The 18,802-nt window shown below is 41.0% G+C and overlaps 3 protein-coding genes and 1 long non-coding RNA gene across 5 annotated transcripts; 3 read left to right on the forward strand and 1 right to left on the reverse strand.

Annotated features, from left to right (window-relative positions):
- The first annotated feature begins 623 nt into the window (after positions 1-623).
- Positions 624-3,656, forward strand: LOC121546718 (partner of Y14 and mago B). The gene is made up of 3 exons (XM_041857953.2): positions 624-722; positions 2,417-2,510; positions 2,643-3,656. Exons 1-3 carry the CDS (start codon positions 683-685, stop codon positions 3,127-3,129), a joined length of 621 nt encoding a protein of 206 aa, XP_041713887.1. The 5' UTR covers positions 624-682; the 3' UTR covers positions 3,130-3,656.
- A 1,201-nt stretch (positions 3,657-4,857) lies between these two features.
- Positions 4,858-10,333, forward strand: LOC121546484 (matrix metalloproteinase-19-like). Its single transcript, XM_041857750.2, has 6 exons — positions 4,858-4,869; positions 5,005-5,096; positions 9,030-9,160; positions 9,332-9,550; positions 9,715-9,955; positions 10,291-10,333. The coding sequence occupies exons 1-6, from the start codon at positions 4,858-4,860 to the stop codon at positions 10,331-10,333; spliced, it is 738 nt and encodes a 245-aa protein (XP_041713684.2).
- A 272-nt stretch (positions 10,334-10,605) lies between these two features.
- Positions 10,606-11,654, forward strand: LOC121546717. Its single transcript, XR_005996405.2, has 3 exons — positions 10,606-10,695; positions 10,913-11,040; positions 11,161-11,654. It is a non-coding gene; the product is annotated as an uncharacterized LOC121546717 (long non-coding RNA).
- Positions 11,655-12,131: 477 nt separating this feature from the next.
- On the reverse strand, positions 12,132-16,794 carry LOC121546716 (transmembrane protein 198). Of its 2 annotated transcripts, XM_041857951.2 has the most exons (5): positions 16,632-16,794; positions 15,027-15,501; positions 13,347-13,922; positions 13,054-13,193; positions 12,132-12,857 (listed from the first exon to the last, which is right to left on the reverse strand). In XM_041857951.2, exons 2-5 carry the CDS (start codon positions 15,214-15,216, stop codon positions 12,699-12,701), a joined length of 1,065 nt encoding a protein of 354 aa, XP_041713885.1. In that variant the 5' UTR covers positions 15,217-15,501; positions 16,632-16,794; the 3' UTR covers positions 12,132-12,698. The 2 variants fall into 2 exon arrangements, with proteins under 2 accessions (XP_041713885.1, XP_041713886.1); XM_041857952.2 differs by lacking the exon at positions 15,027-15,501.
- Positions 16,795-18,802: the final 2,008 nt, after the last annotated feature.

An 18,802-nucleotide genomic window follows, 5' to 3' on the forward strand; every position in this document is an offset into this window, starting at 1 on the left:
GTGAGCTCAACTGTGAATGGTCCTGGAGCACCCAAAAAAGTGTCAAAGGAAGCCAATTTGGATTTGGCATCTTTCCTATCAAATTGCATTGAGAGCATACTTCATTGACAGAAACAACTTTCATTGTTGAATCTCGTTGTGTTGGTGTCCTCCAGTGGCTAGCTAGCTAAAATTGGCCCTTTCCTAAATTAGCCATGGATGGAGATAGGGATTTGGACTTGTGGTTTTACTTAATTCTCCATATTGCCAATGATTATAAAGGCGATTCTGATCCAACCACTAATTCATACATTGTGCCCCTGCCCAGAGAGGATGGAAGTTCAATATGTAGAAGGCTAATGTTAACTAGCTGGCGTTGCCCATGACAGGAAGTTAGGCTGGAGAGGAAGCATTTTAGCCAGGTAGCCTAGGACAACAACACATAAAGCTGTACTGTATGACAGAGTGATAGACCGTTTCAACATGAAAGAGAGGAGGATGGCATTTCTCTACAAATAGGGTGAGTCAACATGTTTTTTCTACTTGCAGGAACACACATACACAAATCAGAACCATTGACAGCCACATCATATTGAGCTTACATTGATTGGACTAAATTGTTTCTAGTATCTTTTCTGGGCAGCAAGGAGGACATCACTTCCTGTCATTTCTACCAGCCAACGGAAATAGTTAACTGAGCAAAATGGCTCAAATGGCAACTCCCTATGTTGAAGATGACTCTGGTAAGGCTGATTTAAGTCAGAACGCTGATTAAATATTGTTGGAGTTTGAGAATAAATACAATTTAGAATGACTAACCCGTTTGTCTTTAGATCGCTTCCCCAGAACAGTAACCCAGCAACGCTCGCGTTGTGGCGCGAACACATTGTCCAAGTGTGCTGCTGCTGGCTAACCAGTTAGCTAGCTAACAAACACACCAGTTAACGTAGTTAGCTAGCTGACTAAACTCAAGCTAACAGATAGCTAGCGTAGCCAACGTTACTACTAGATAATATTTATAGTTAATAGCTATGTCTTAACTATCTTACGTTAGCTATATGGGAAACTAGATTATGTTGGCTAGCCTTTTTGCACAAATGTTTCAGGCTGTATATACCAATTAATTGTGTACTACAGCCTGATTCATCAGACTACAGTAGCCCACTAATTTACTGTTAAGGAGTGTAGTCCAGCGGTTTTCAAACCTCTCCTCGAGGACCTCCAGGCCTTTCACAATTCATAGTAAAGGAATTGATATTAGTTGAGAAGTTGAATCAGGTATGCTAGCTGTGCAATAGTTATAATACATGGAACGGCTAAGAGTCCCAGAGGAGAAGTTTTAAAACCCCTGGCTTAGTCAAAGTGCGTGCTGTGCGCAGTTTTGCGCGCTGACCAGCGAGAAGTAGGCCTATTCCTGATCTGGCACATCTGCGTGTCACGTTTTTTGATATGCAGGGTAAAGTTAATAATTTCATAATGAGGACAGCAATCACTTTTGCTACTAGCACTGCATGGTTGAAACAGGAGAAGAGCTCACTCCGATTATCAACTTCCAAATGGTCTAAACCAGGGGTACTCAACTCTTAGCCTACGAGGTCCGGAGCCTGATGGTTTTCTGTTTCTTCCTGATAATTAATTGCACACACCTGGTGTCCCGGGTCTAAATCAGTCCCTAATCAGAAGGGAACAATGAAAAAAGAGAGTGGAACTGGCTGAGACAAAAATCAAACATTACTAACTAATAGTGAGGTGGAAGATGCTCAGTTTCCCTTCTGGCTCAGCTCAGGCGCGTACATACACCATAGACATATACATCATTCACACACACACACAGTCGGCTCAGACATATCCGGCTCAAAGGTCCAGATCATGAGCTCCATCAGCAGCAGATTTTAATTTGGAATGGAAAATAATTGTTTATGCAACAACTGTTAGTGCATCGCATCGACTCGTTCTTCTAATCAAACTGAAATGTATCGGCGCCAATGTATCTAGGTTATGTATCGAATCGTCTTGAAAGGGAAACTTGCACATTCCTAGACAGTATATGTTTAGCATTACCGTCTACGAATGGGCTATAGTAGCAGCAGCAAGTGGCTCATTTGAAATGCATTAGCTAGCTAAATCTTTCTAAGTTACCTGTAGTCACAACAGTAACGTTAACTAGCTAGCCAGTAATCCAGTGTCAATTTGGCTAGCTAGCGGCTATAAAACTTTAAATTATGTTGGATTGTTCTGGGTCCTGTTCTTGCTAGTGCCGATGCAAATGTGGCTAGCTAATGCACTGTAGTACAGCTGTATATTGTTGTAACACACACACATATCAATGTTTTAGCAAGCCTTAGTCTACCAACTGAGCAAAACACATTAATTGGTTCAAATGTAAATGCATGGTTTTCAGTGAATTTGTAATATTTGTTTGCGCCTCCTGTTATAGGGAAATACATTGCTGCTACACAGCGACCTGATGGAACCTGGAGAAAGCCTCGGAAAGTGAAGGATGGTTATACCCCTCAGGAAGAAGTCCCTGTGTAAGTAATGCTACCTAAAAGTGACCTCTGTCAAGTCAACCTTTATACTAATGTTGTATTCATTTTGTTAGAAGCCTCTGCTATAAAATGGTTGTTTCCTAATTTCCTCTCTGCGAATCTCTTTGTTTTCAGCTACGAGAATAAATTTGTGAAGTTCTTCAAGGGCAAGCCCGACCTGCCACCAGGTATGAGCCCCGGGGATGCGGCCCAGGCAAGGCAGCAGCAGCAGGGGATCCCTGGCATTGCAGAGAGTGAGACAGCTGGGCTTTCCAAGACAGCCAAGCGAAACATGAAACGCAAGGAAAAGCGCAAGCTGCAAGGCCCGGATAGCAATGTGGAAGCACTTATAAATGCTGTTGCGAATGTGGCGATTGCAGAGGGCGGTGACAGTGAGATGGCTGCATCTAACCCAGCTGAAGCTACTAATGACCCTTCAGGAGCAGCAGCAGAAAAGGCCAAGAAGATCAAGAACCTGAAAAAGAAGCTGAGGCAGGTTGAGGAGCTGCAGCAGAAACTGGACTCTGGGGAGATTGCGCAAGCTACAAAAGAGCAGCTGGATAAGCTTGGGAGGGCCAAGGCCATACAGGACGAGTTGCTGCAGCTTGAAGAGGATTCATGAGATTAAAAAGGTTGTCAAAAGGGCAGTAGACCAGTTGTGGAAGTTAGACTGTTGGAAAATACAAACACCAAGTTCTAAAAGAAATAGACATTTACATCTGCATTGATGAGCTTCCCTTGCGAACATTTTTCGGGGATTTGGTGTTATCAAACAGCCAATCAACATTAACTTTGGCTTTGGAATACCAAGTGTACATAAACCCAACACCTCAAGTTATGTTGTTGACAAGAACTGATCATGCTTTTCCCACACTTTCTCCAAAAACCAATTAACGAACGACAATGAGACAGCCATGTTTTTCTCTTAATTTGAAATGTACTTTTAAAACAATTGAACTGATCCCCAACGCTTGTATTGGCTATTAACTTATTGGCCATTCATAGTTGTAATAGCATTTATTTTAGTGCTCAGTCTTTTTACTGTGAGTTTCTTAACTTTTTTTTTTTTTTTTACCTGTATCTGTCAAGAGAATAGCATAGAATATTATTTATTGCATTAAAGATACAGAAATCCCCTATTCAAGAGAATGCCGTTTTGTTGACCCATCTGTGCACTGAAGTGATACACATTTTACCAATGATTGGATGACTTGAAATAGTTTGAATTTGTGTACATAATGAAGCGATTCATGGTTTACAACATTATAAACATCACTCATATGAAAGGTTATTTTAATGCTGCTGTGAGATTAAATAGATAGCTCCCTCTACAGGGGAAATCAGGCAAAGCTGGGCTCAGTGGAAATGACTAAAACTGTATCTCCCCTGATGACAGGGCATAGGGAGTATTGTTGTGGTGACATCGAGAAGCTTACATGTAACATTGATGTGTTAATGGATCTTTATATATAAACATACGAATTAACGGTTGTCTCGGAATGGAAATGTGGTTAGTTGTTTTTCTCACATAGGACAGTTTTAAAAATCATGATTTACATTACTGGAGGAAGAGGTTTTTGTCTCACAGACTACATGGTATTTATGGAGAGACTTAAGTGATACATTTTGTAAATCTTTCACACACATGGTCTTTCCCTGGTAGTGAATCACTACAATGTTTCATTGTTCATTAACTTTGCAATATTAGATGTATTGAAGACACCATCTGTATTGTAACCTTGTCTCAGTTGTCCTTAAAACGGACCAAAAATAGACCTTTAAAAGTTATTGGTAGTTTTATTGACTTAATGATTTTGTGTTCCTCTGACGCAAGAGTGTGTATTTAGAGGCAATTTAATCAGTTGAAAGGGGATAGCTTTTTGGATAGTTGGTGTGAAAGTGGGCAGTGTACTTCAAGAGTTGCTGTCAGTGTCTGGAGTATTTATTTGCTCTAAAGTAATCCCAGACTGCATTCCTCTAATGGTTTATTGTGTGGTTGGAAACGGGTCCTAGTGGGCAGACGATGGTATAAAAACTGGGTATTAAACCATAAACTACAGACTTCCAGGGAACATTATAAGACAGGGACCAACAGAATGGAAATGAAGGACTAAGCTTAGAATAATAATCTAAATGGTTCAACTTTACCTCAAATATTGCATCATATTTTCTTGGATAGAGACCTGAAATAGTAAATACGTTTTTTGCTATTTTCATCACACTAGCTTACTGAAGAGAAAATGAGATATAGTACTTAAACTATCATAGAACGGATTTTCAAATGGAGTACATGCTGTTTCTTGTCTTGCTGACAACTGTGTCGTCCATTGCCTTGAACAGGGAGGAAATCATGGAAGCAATGGTAAGAATATACTGTATAGTAGATTACCAATGAGAACTGCTGCAATTCGTTATTTACTAAACAGCCTGGTTTGTGCTTTAGCCAACTGTTTGTTTTCATACCAAACATGTACGTACTAATACTGTCACATCTTAGGCCTATTTAAGGAACTATGGCTACCTACACATCCCACTGGACAGTAGTAAGAGCCAGGTTTATCAGACTGAAGAAATCACAGAGGCACTAAGGTAACCACTAAACATCACACTTCGTAGTATGTTCTCTCTTTTTTCTTCTGCTTTTGGCTGCCTTTCAACTAGCTTACTCATACTCGATACTTACTGTATGACTACATACAGTACCAGTCAAAAGTTTGGACACACCTACTCATTCAAGGGTTTTTCTTAATTTTTTACTATTTTCTACATTGTAGAATAATAGTGAAGACATCAAAACTATGAAATAACACATATGGAATCATGTAGTAACCAAAGAAGTGTTAAACAAATCAAAATATATGTTATATTTTAGATTCTTCAAAGTAGCCACTCTTTGCCTTGATGACAGCTTTGCACACTCTTGGCATTCTCTCAACCAGCTTCATGAGGAATGCTTTTCCAACAGTCTTGAAGGAGTTGCCACATATGCTGAGCACTTACTTGTTGGCTGCTTTTCCTTCACTCTGCGGTCCAACTCATCCCAAACCATCTCAATTGGGTTGAGGTCGGGTGATTGTGGAGGCCAGGTCATCTGATGCAGCACTCCATCACTCTCCTTCTTGGTAAAATAGTGTGTTGGGTCATTGTCCTGTTGAAAAACAAATGATAGTCCCTCTAAGCGCAAACCAGATGGGATGGCGTATCGCTGCAGAATGCTGTGGTAGCCATGCTGGTTAAAACCTCTATGGGACGGTTCACTGGATCAATCTGAAACTTTGCACACACACTGCTTCCATCTAGTGGCCAAAATCTAAATTGCGCCTAAACTGCAATATTATATTGTGGCCTTTCTCTTACATTTCAAAGATGATGGAAAAAATAATAATTAGAAAACGCATGTTTTTTTGTTTGTATTATCTTTTACCATATCTAATGTGTTATATTCTCCTACATTAATTTCACATTTCTACAAACTTCAAAGTGTTTCCTTTCAAATGGTATCAAGAATATGCATATCCTTGCTTCAGGTCCTGAGCTACAGGCAGTTAGATTTGGGTATGTCATTTTAGGCGAAAATTGGAAAAAAAGGGTCCGATCCTTAAGAGGTTAAGTGTGCCTTGAATTCTAAATAAATCACAGACAGTGTCACCAGCAAAGCACCATCACACCCCCTCCTCCATGCTTCACGGTGGGAACCACACATGCAGAGATCATCCGTTCACCTACTCTGCGTCTCACAAAGACACGGAGGTTGGAACCAAAAAAACTCACATTTGGACTCATCAGACCGAAGGACAGATTTCCACCGGTCTAATGTCCATTGCTCATGTTTCTTGGCCCAAGCAAGTCTCTTCTTCTTATTGGTGTCCCTTAGTAGTGGTTTCTTTGCAGCAATTCGACTATGAAGGCCTGATTCACACAGTCTCCTCTGAACAGTTGATGTTGAGATGTGTCTGTTACTTGAACTCTGTGAAGCATTTATATGGGCTGCAATTTCTGAGGCTGGTAACTCTAATGAACCTATCCTCTGCAGCAGAGGTAACTCTGGGTCTTCCTTTCCTGTGGCGGTCCTCATGAGAGCCAGTTTCATCATAGCGCTTGATGGTTTTTGTGACTGACCTTGAAGAAACTTTCAAAGTTCTTGAAATGTTCCGTGTTGACTGACCTTCATGTCTTAAAGTAATGATGGACTGTCGTTTCTCTTTGCTTATTTGAGCTGTTCTTGCCATAATATGGACTTGCTCTTTTAACAAATAGGGCTATCTTCTGTATACCACTCCTACCTTGTCACAACACAACTGATTGGCTCAAATGCATTAAGAAGGAAAGAAATTCCACAAATTAACTTTTAACAAGGCACACCTTTTAATTGAAATGCATTCCAGGTGACTACCTCATGAAGCTGGTTGAGAGTATGCCAAGAGTGTGCAAAGCTGTCATCAAGGCAAAGGTTGGCTACTTTGAAGAATCTCAAATATGAAATATATTTTGATTTGTTTAACACCTTTTTGGTTACTACATGATTCCACAATCTGGACCCTTTCTTTCTAAAATTAGCCGCCAAAATTGTCGCAAACCCTATTACTAGCCTGTTCAACCTCTCGTATCGTCTGAGATCCCCAGAGATTGGAAAGCTGCCGCGGTCATCCCCCTCTTCAAAGGGGGTGACAATCTAAATCCAAACTGTTACAGACCTATATCCATCCTGCCCTGCCTTTCGAAAGTATTTAAAAGCCAAGTTAACAAACAGATCACCGACCATTTCGAATCCCACCATACCTTCTCCGCTATGCAATCTGGTTTCCGAGCTGGTCATGGGTGCACCTCAGCCACGCTCAAGGTCCTAAACGATATTATAACCGCGATCGATAAAAGACAGTACTGTGCAGCCATCTTCATCGACCTGGCCAAGGCTTTCGACTCTGTCAATCACCGCATTCTTATTGGCAGACTAAATAGCCTTGGTTTCTCAAATGACTGCCTCGCCTGGTTCACCAACTACTTCTCAGATAGAGTTCAATGTGTCAAATCGGAGGGCCTGTTGTCTGGACCTCTGGCAGTCTCTATGGGGGTGCCACAGGGTTCAATTCTCGGGCCGACTCTATTCTCTGTGTATATCAAGGATGTCGCTCCACCTCTATGCGGACGACACCATTTTGTATACATCTGGCCCTTCATTGGACACTGTGTTAACAAACCTCCAAACGAGCTTCAACGCCATACAACACTCCTTCTGTAGCCTCCAACTGCTCTTAAACACTAGTAAAACTAAATGCATGCTCTTCAATTTGAACGCTGCTTGCACTCGCCCGCCCGACTAGAATCACTACTCTCGGCGGGTCTGACTTAGAATATGTGGACAACTACAAATACCTAGGTGTCTGGTTAGACCGTAAACTCTCCTTCCAGACTCACATTAAGCATCTCCAATTCAAAGTTAAATCTAGAATCGGCTTCCTATTTCGCAACAAAGCCTCCTTCACTCATGCTGCCAAACATGCCCTCGTAAAACTGACTATCCTACCGATCCTTGACTTTGGCGATGTCATTTACAAAATAGCCTCCAACACTCTACTCAGCAAATTGGATGTAGTCTATCACAGTGCCATCTGTTTTGTCACCAAAGCCCCATATACTACCCACCATTGTGACCTGTACGCTCTCGTTGGCTGGCCCTCACTACATATTCGTCGCCAAACCCACTGGCTCCAGGTCATCTATAAATCACTGCTAGGCAAATCCCCGCCTTATCTTAGCTCATTGGTCACCATAGCAACACCCACCCATAGTATGCACTCCAGCAGGTATATCTCACTGGTCATCCCCAAAGCCAACACCTCCTTTGGCCGCCATTCCTTCCAGTTCTCTGCTGCCAATGACTGGAACGAACTGCAAAAATCTCTGAAGCTGGAGACTCTTTTCTCCCTCACTAACTTTAAGCATCAGTTGTCAGAGCAGCATACCGATCACTGCACCTGTACACAGCCCATCTGTAATTAGCCCACCCAACTACCTCATCCCCATATTGTTATTTATTTTGCTCATTTGCACCCCAGTATCTCTATTTGCACATAATCTTTTGCACATCTATCACTCCAGTGTTAATACAACATTTTAATTATTTTGCACTATGGCCTATTTATTGCCTTACCTCCATAACTTACTACATTTGCACACACTGTATATAGATTTTCTATTGTGTTTTTGACTGTACGTTTTGTTTATCCCATGTGTAACTCTGTGTTGTTGTTGTTTTTATCGCACTGCTTTGCATTATCTTGGCCAGGTCGCAGTTGTAAATGAGTACTTGTTCTCAACTGGCTTACCTGGTTAAATAAAGGTGAAATCAAAAATAAAATAAATAAAATGTGTTATTTCATAGTTTTGATGCCATCACTATTATTCTACTATGTAGAAAATAGTACAAATAAAGAAAAATCCTTGAATAAGTAGGTGTGTCCAAACTTTTGACTGGTACTGTATGTGTCTCATTAACATTTATCTTACCCATTATAACTTTAGAACCTTCCAGAAGGCAACTAACTTGGCCGTCTCAGGGACACTCAACGAGGCCACATTGGCAATGATGAAACGACCTCGGTGTGGTATTGAGGACTCCTTCAATGACAAATCCCTCAAATATCGAGTCATGGGTGGGTCATTTGATTTATTCTCCTCTGACTTCATTGTTATATGATCTTGACTTGATGAGTCAAACATATGGCCACACAATCAACTATGGGTAAAAACAAAACATTGCCATAAATGTTTTAGCTATACAACTATTTTCGACTAGTATATTTAACTAATGCCTATTTCCACAGGTTCTACTTGGCGTAAGAAAATGTTGACCTACCGCCTCTATAATTACACCCCAGATTTGGGCCTGGCAAAAGCACGTGCGGCCATCCAGGCTGCGTTTAGGTACTGGAGTGAGGTGTCATCCCTGAGTTTCCGGGAGGTGCTGTTTCCGGGAAGAGCAGACATCAAGATCTCGTTTCATAAGAAGGATAGATCATGTCCGGTGCCCTTCGATGGACCAGGTGAGAGTCAGAGTACTCCATAGTCACACTGCAGTTTGAATGTGTGAAAGAAGGCTTTTCTGATCTCAGCTGAAGTGACATGAGTCTGATCTGGATGATCTATATGCCTCTGAATGTGATAGCATCTATATGTTTACCTGTCTGAAAACATCCTCTGTCATTAGGGGGAGTGTTAGCCCACGCAGATAACCCTGAATCAGGCATTGTGCATTTTGACGAAGACGAGCAGTGGACAGAGGGGACGACCTCTGGCCGTAACCTGAGGATTGTAGCAGCCCATGAGATTGGTCACGTGCTTGGCCTGGGTCACTCTCAGCACCACAAGGCTCTGATGGGACCTGTCTACTTTGGTTACCATGCCAACTTCAAACTGCATCCTGATGATATCCGTGGAATCCAAGCTCTGTATGGTGGGGGCTGGATTATGATTTATTTTATTGAGTTAAGACAGACAATATCTGATAAGCCATATAATTATTCCATAGTCAGACTTTGATTTCCTGTGGATGTTGTATGCAGAGGATAAATACAGTTTCAAGCCGTTATGTCCCGTGTAGCTCAGTTGGTAGAGCATGGTGCTTGCAATGCCAGGGTTGGGGGTTTGATTCCCACAGGGGACCAGTACAAAAATGTATGCCCTCACTAATGTAAGTCACTCTGGATAAGAGTGTCTGCTAAATGACTAAAATGTGAAATGTGAAAATGTGTTTGAAACATTTGTCTTTTCTGTTCGCCTTTAGGGAAGCCAGGCAATCGTCCAACAGTATCCAGAAAGCCAAATGATTCATCCCTAGAGGCAGGTCCACCACATCTTTGCAAGAGTATCATAGATGCAATTATGTTAGGTAGGTATTGTAAAGATTTAATCCCAATTTTTGCCCTACAAAAAACTATGTAATTACTGCAAATTAGAAAAGCACTTTCATTCATATATACAGTATCTACAAGTGTTTGTCTGATATTTATCGACCACCCAGGTCCTTTTCGCAAGACATATGTCTTCAGCGGTCAGTATGTGTGGACAGTGTCTGACACTACTGGCTACAACACACCCATCCTGATCTCTGTGCTGTGGAAGGATCTGCCAGGGAGCCTCAATGCAGCTGTGTACTCTCAGAGGACCAACAAGTCCTACTTCCTGAAAGGTAAACCTTTTGCCCTGCATCACACTGTCCCTAGCCTGGTCCCATATCAGTTTGTGCTGTCTTGCCAACTTCATTGTCATTATTTACCAAACCTACCATAGGAGTCGGCAAGACATCACACACAGATCTTGGACCAGGCTACACTGTCCCTGTTTCAGTTCTGGAATTTCTGTCAGTATTGTAGTTTTCATGTGTCACTGTCATATTCTTAATTCAGGAGACAAAGTGTGGAGGTATACCAGATTCAAACTCGACATTGGCTTTCCGAAACACTTGGCCAGCATTCCCTCTAATGTCGATTCAGCCTTGTACTTCAACCGGAACAACAAAGTGATCTTCTTCAAGGTAAGGAACAAACAAACAATGGTTTTGGCTAATGTGTGAACATGTAACATACCCTCTAGTCTAGACCATTTCAGAATGAGTGATGACCAGATAATAGTTACACTTTATTCTATCCCAAAGGGTTCTCAGTATTGGCAGTGGGATGAAGCTGGGGCAACGGACTCCAGCACGTATCCCAAACCGATATCACATCTCTTCTCTGGGGTACCCTACAGCCCAGATGCAGCCTTCACATGGACAAACGGCCATATATACATTTTTAAAGGGAACCAGTACTGGCGCATCAACAATAAACAAGTTGTGGATAAGGGCTACCCTCTCATAACAAGTGAAAAATGGATGCAATGTGATAATTAGGCCATTGGAGGTCAGTGATGTTTTATTTCAGAATCACCTTTATTCACCAAGTACATTTACACATACATATAATTATTTGCCTTAGTGAGAAGGTGCTGCCAGCAATAGATAATATACAAACAGAATACAGACAAGTCCACATAGACAGAATATACAATATCGGAACAGTAAACATAAAACTCTGGAGCAGTGGCGACCCGTCATTCAGGGCAGGTGGGGCACACGTTTGTTTTTGGTTGTCTGTTTTGCATGTTATTTAGGCATTAATATGTGTCACATATCAGTTTGCAAACAATGTAAAAAAAAATATATTAATCATTGAGTTAATAAAGCCTCCATACCAACATGGTCTCTTTTTTGCTTTCTTGAGTAAGGCAGCTCCAAAATGCAGGTGTTTCAGCCTAGCTGAGTGCTTTTTGTGGTGGTGGGGCAGCCAGCGGAAAATATGGAGCGTAGGGGTTGGTAATGTTCTCTAGATGCGCCGTGATTTGCTCAGTGTTCTGTCACTCATGGGGACGCTATGTCACTGCCAAATCTAAAGGTAGAGCTAGAAAATTCAAGCCCCTTGGGTGCTGCCATAGAGTTACATTAGAAGTGCCCATCCAAGAAGGCTCAAGGTCATTAGCCACAGATAAAATGACGTCAAATCTACAGTAGCTTTGATTGGACTGATCATGTCAACATCATACTTTCAAAATCTTAGCTAGCAGTCATCATCATGAATCAAGTCAACAATCTACTGGCAAATCCTTTTTAATGCTTGTCATATGAAGATAAATAATGAAGAGAAATTATAGATAAAACGTATCGGAAGTAGACAGGACTTTCATACCGCATAGCCTAGCCAATGTATCACCTAACCCTCTGAGGTGAAATATAGTAACATTTAAGTATGTTTATTTATTTTGACAACACAAGAGTTACACAGATGTTTTATGTACTGTATCTCTTGTGCAAGGCATGTAAAATGTATATAAATCCCTAAACGTAGAATTCCCCCCTCTTGTACACTGTGCATAAAACTGTAACAATGGATGTCTTCACAAAAATGTATATTAGCAAACTGACTAAAATAAAGCAATTTTATTTATTGGAAGTAGGATCAATGTGTTATATTACGATTGACTGTCTGATACCTTAAGACTGTCAATAATAAACAAAACAAGGTGATTTAGTCTGTTGAATCTTCTCTAGAATCAGTCTGTCGTCTCAAAAAACAGTCTATGAATGGTCTGCTGGAGACAAGTGTTGGGCACCTCAGTGGAACTGGAAGGTGATGCCTAGTATTTGGTGGTCTTCCCTCAGACCCTATAGACTAGGGAGGAGGCAGTCAGGGGCACCATGGAGCCTGTCTCAAAGTCAAAGTCTATCATGGTGTGGTTGACTGTGCTGTTGCTGATGATGCTGCTGGTAGAGGAGCCTGAACCCATCTGGCGGTCACGAGTGCTTTGGATGTAACTCTGGAAGGCAAGTGGTAAGGAAAACATTACATTGATTCTCTAGGTCTAGGATGATTGAAAATAATTTACATTGGTCAATTATTTGTATTTTTTAAGACATGAACCACAACGATGTATATTAGCTAAGTGCATAAACGTTTTGAAATAAGTGTTTTAATCAAGCTCATTCATGCCCATTAGTGGTGAAGTAACTCACTGGGGCCAGGACGTCTCCAGCATAGCGCTTCAGGATTGGAGGCTTGCGATGGCGGTAAGTGCCCTGCTGGGGTCGTCTCTGGGCATCTCTCTGTCTGATTCGCATCAGTTGGACCTGTCTTTGTCGGCCACTGACAGGTACTTGGGGGCATTCAATGTAATTTAGCATGGGACAGAAAAAGAGAGAATTATGTTGTAACCAGTTTACATGTTAAGTTTAACCTAAGTTTCAACTGAAGTAGTGATGACCGAGGAAGTAAGCATTCCATGTTTTTATGAAACTGTGTCACTCACCTTCTGTGTGGGACACTCCTTTGGCAGTGAGCATCCATTGCACCACTACCCCCATCAGACTGAATAGAGGACATACGCCTGTTATAACCCAGCTGTACCAGCAGAGGGGGCGAGGGGGAACCTGAGACAGGATGTCGTACGCATGGCCAGCCAGCAGCGACGTCTCCACAAAGAAGTCCACGCACGCCATCACCACAGCGGCGCCGACTGCAGCCGTGGAGAGCACAGTGAATAGTTTCTGCCACTGCAGTGTGAGAATGGCACAAAAGGTGCTCGTGGCCAGGAGGGCACCGAGAGGCGCCCATAGTGGGGTAAGGCTGTAAAACTGTCCGACAACCAGCAAGTTGGCAAGGGTGAGCAGACTACCCAGATGTAGGCCAGTAATGATGAGCCCCACAGTCTGTACTAGCATAGTCACCAGGCCACAGAGCACAGCCACTCCCAGGAGGATGCCTGCTTTGGTCTCCATAGTCAACTGAGTATCCAGCACAGGCTCCTTATGGTACAACAGGCAGACTAGTGCAGACCCAAACATGAAGCCTGACAGGAACATGACCATCTTAAAGCAGCGGTATCCTAAAGAAAGAGAAACAATTGGGGGGATGTTAAGTAACAAGATTAAGAAGGAAGCAAAAGTGTACTTAAAGGGCAACTCCACCACTTTTCAACCTCATTTTCATTATCTCCAGCACAATACCAGTGTCTACATATGTGAAAACGGTGCATTTCTATGTTTTGTAGGAAAGAAAAGTAAGTAAAAAAGTTCTACACTATGATGTCATCGAAAGTTAAAACATTTAAAAAACAGTGATTTTCAAACTCTATGAGATTCACGGTGATGTAGAGCAAGAGAATATCCCCCTCTGGCTAGAAACTTGTTGCAGGTTTTGAAAATCACTGTTTAAAAAAAACTTTGAATCCTACCCTGTGATGTCAGAGAGAAGCATTTTTTTTTAGGATCTTTCTTCTTATCTTTTTAACCACAGATCATAGAAACGAGGCATTTTCACATATGTAGACACTGGTATGGTGCTGGAGATGATGAATATGAGGTTGAACAGTGGCGGAATTGTCCTTTAAGTGTAATAGGTTTGACAGAGTTGGGATTTATTAATGAAAAAGTCATTTTTAGACTAGAGTTTGTCTTTGGTATACTGTACAGTTTACAGAATATTTGAGACATAGTTGACTTCACATGAAGCATAGTCTGTTTAAGACAATCTAAACGTGTCTATTATCAGACAACATTCACGGCGAGTGCATCTGTTGGGTTTAATGGATTTGGACCAGGCCAGGAGGCTACCTGAATCATCCCAGGTGGCTATTCTCCAACTCTCTATCAGAGGAATGCAGCAGAACCAGGTGGCCCATCTGTCTCTCTTTCCAAGCCTACCCTAGAGATTATCCACTTTATACCCCGGGCTGGCCCAGCCCAGGCACCTGGCCCTCTTGTGTATACTGTAAGATTACAATATAGGTAGGGTAAGCCCATCGACTCAAAGTGAGCTGATGAAATAGTTTCACTTAATATGATGAGGTTAAAGGTCAACTGGGAATTAAATAATTATGTATCTATATTGGAGCAGATTGCAGATATGCCTATCATATTTGTAATGTGTATGTCTTGAGAGTACACATGTGAAAGTTACAACTGTCCTCTATTACAGGTCAGGAACATACCAAAAAAGCAGTAGATGAGGCCAAACAGAAAGCATACTGAGCAGACGATGGATGGGATGAGGTCATACTTCCTAGTGAACCCCAACTCACACGTATCCACTTCAGCCATGCCAGAGAGGATATATTGATCCACTTCAACCTGGCTCAGCACTGCCCCATCAGTGACCAAGAGTGAGCTGGGGTTTGCCATCTTGGGGCAGTCGTTCAACAGGTTAGGATAAAGACTGTGCTTTTGTTTTGCAACTTAGGCCCTCTGTGTAACTGTGATGTTTTCCTGTCTTAATCTCATTTGGGAGCATATGTCAACAGTCAACGCCAAGCCGTGATATTGTCAGTATTCCATTGGGACAGGACTTTGCTACATTCATTTAATGAAAGAATGTGACGAATGCTTCATGTTGGTAGAATGTAAGAGCTGAGGAAACAGGAAGCTCCTGTGAGAAGTGTGTGAATCAGACCCTTTCCTGTCCTGCACCTGCAACAAGAGGACAGGAGAGTCAAATACAGCCAGAGAAAATGATATGACCTCTTTAATAGGCAGACTATAAATAATCAAACTGGACATTACTCTATATATCTAGTCTCCACATATACATCTAAGGTGTTGTCTAAATAATCTGCATAGAGACGGTAACCTCTGTACTACACAACCCTCTCCCCAGGAACCAGAAAAGGAAACTGAGATCCTCTCTGGGTCACGCATCTTTTTCTTGACCCTTTGTTAAAATGCAGGATGCAGATGAGGAAACGAGGGGTGGCTTGATGCTGACTGAGTCATTGAGCCTCTTTGTTTTGAACATATGGTAAAGTGCTCCAATCACAGAACAATGCTAAGCAAACAAACACCCCAACAGTAGGACATACCGTTCCAAAACCCCATAAAGGAATTGTGTATTTTTTTATACACATTGACGTCGCAGGTGGCCTCAAAAGCTGGATTCATTTTGGGGGAAACTATGTAACACAATTAAAAAAAAAGAATAATCTGCAAAAAGTTGAAAAAAGCTATATCCTCAGCATCCAAACCACATGCACCTTGTTGATCACATACTTAACTCTGCACCCAAGGATAAATTGTGTTGCCTTAGTCTGACTAGTAACAGAGTATGCTCTACGTTGAATGACCTTATAAGCTTTCCAGGTAGATCCCCAGATAATTGAATTAGAGGCCTATTAGCAGAGTCTAGTGAGGCTCATGTCCTGCTATCCTGCTACCTGCTTGTAAGTCACAAAGAAAACACTATCACTTTCTATTGCACCAATCAAGTGACTTTTGCTATTATAATATAACTTAGATATCAGGATGATAAACTCTTCATTTTTGATAATGAATTAAAACTGAGCCATCTGCCAAAAAGAAAAATATTTATTTATACAGTCAGACACATGAGCACCTCATTATCAGTTTATTACAAAATAGTCATATTCAACAGGCATTACATGAGTGGTATAGCAAATTCCACTTGTTTGATCATTAATAGATAGGATCACATATTTGGATCTGACATTAGCAGACATATGCAGACCAGAGAGTATTTGAGGTCATGAGTTTACAAATACTGTTCTCATGAATCATTTTAAGAGTCTGAAAATAAGTAATCTTACCTGACATGCAGCATATCCTTGTCAGAATTACAAACTGTGATGAGAAGGAATAGGACTGCTACTCATTTGACCATTTCTATGGTATTCTAGGTGGAGGAGTTACATTAGTTTGTTCTGTCTTTGCTGCGTTGAGGACAACCTACTCATGCGTGCGTCCCTCTCATCTGTGGCCACTGGACCTCTGACAGTGTCTGACATCAGTGAAAGAGAGTGACCATCTGTGCCAAGCTTGTTCTGTAGATCAGAGGTGAAGCAATATTATTGTTGTCCACATGATGTCTCTCCAGTCATACAGATTTACAATTTACAACAGAGGAAAGATTGGTTAAATCCGTTGCCAGACAGGTTCCATCATGAGTCAGGCATGATGGAACGTCAGGGATGGAATATGGAAGTTTACATTCTAGAAAAAGTGAGTGTTCCAGGAAAGAGGTGATATTCTGGATGCTATGGGTAAACTGCTCACCCATACTACAGAATAATGAAATGCTCTCATGTAGTCTTGTGTCTCAGTGTATATGCAAATTACAAATAAATGGTTTGTCAGAACAGAGAAAAATTAACTCACAAGCTTGATAGATGAAATGGTGTTTCATGATGACATTATCAACCGCTGATGTTTATTTTTAGATTGTACACCTATACATTTTATTTATAAGACTTACAGATTATTTATTAAACTAAACTCTCACAGAATGTACAGAGGTAGATTTACAGACACACAGTTTACAGTAGCCACTGGATTGAGTTTGGATGATGATGAGAAGGTATGCCTCAGTCTATACCCAATTTTTCCATTTACACATATATCCAGCAAAAGATCACAGTCAAGATTTCACAGTAACACTGCATTGGCACGAACACTATTAAGCCAAACATCATGTAAAAAGAGCAGATACAAAATTACAATGCGTTTATTCATACTGCCGGAGCACTGAGCTGCAATGATGTTGAAATCAGCAGTAAAATAGAGCTGTCATGCAGCATTAAGCGCTTCTGGTGAGAGGCAAATAAAGATGCTATCCTTTTGCTACACAAACTGTCCATCAGTCGTGTACTGAGTATATGTGTTTGCTGTGTTTGCAGTAAATCAATGGAGACAATTGTCCCACACCTCAAACAAAATAGGATGTCCTCAAAAATGTTGCATGATGAATCATGTTGACGTTTTTATTTTACAGAGTCATTTATGCAATATGTTGATGCACTGTTCACTGAACCATTATTCTTAGTGACCAGATTTAATAAACAGATCTAGCGAGATTGAATAAACAACATAATATTTAAAAAGTCGGACAAAGGAGCTTTGGGAGTTATACGTTCAAGATTTGTAACAGAATAAACATAGAGCCAACCCCTCCCATTTGAAAGTTATAAAAAGCTAAAGTTATGATTCTAGACAAATCTTTAAAAGAAGGAATCTTGATGCTCCTTAAAGAGAACTGTTTAAGGCTACCAGGAAATGTATAATATAAGACTCATATATTTCCCCCAAAAGGAATGCACAGCATAAGGATATTGGGTTTAAAAGACAACAAAGGGAATTCTCCTCAGAGAGTTGATACCGACACTGTGGAGATTAATCTGACTGAATAACTCTAACCTGCTGGCAAAGGGAGAATCACTGACGGTCCTTGTTGCACCACCTATATTTCACTACTCATCATAAATCACATATAGTGAAACCCCATCATGGAGTTATGTGAGGGTTATGGGGTATACAGAAAGCTATGGTTTTGAGATTATGCTGACGCCGGAATCTATGTGCTGACGAGGTCTATTTGTCTGTTGTATTTATTTATTTATTTATTTTTTAAGCTCATCTCAAATCTCCAAAAAGGTTCTATAACTGAATGTAGTTTAATTTAGCGCCACCAGACCCACCACAGTGCAGGGGTGTCATAAACTCAGTAGAGAGTTACCATCACACTCTTGGCCTCTTCAAGCAGCTAAACATAAATAGATGTTCAATGTATAGCATAGTATACTGAACAAAAATATAAACGCAACATGCAACAATTTCTAAGATTTTACTGAGTTACAGTTCATATGAGGGAATCAGTCAATTGAAAGAAATTCATTAGGCCCTAATCTATTGATTTCACGACTAAGAATACAGATATGAATCTGTTGGTCACAGATATGTTTTAAAAAATGGGCCTCACAATGGG

Source organism: Coregonus clupeaformis, chromosome 30, assembly GCF_020615455.1.
Source record: "Coregonus clupeaformis isolate EN_2021a chromosome 30, ASM2061545v1, whole genome shotgun sequence".
In the NCBI taxonomy this organism is placed as follows: domain Eukaryota; kingdom Metazoa; phylum Chordata; class Actinopteri; order Salmoniformes; family Salmonidae; genus Coregonus; species Coregonus clupeaformis.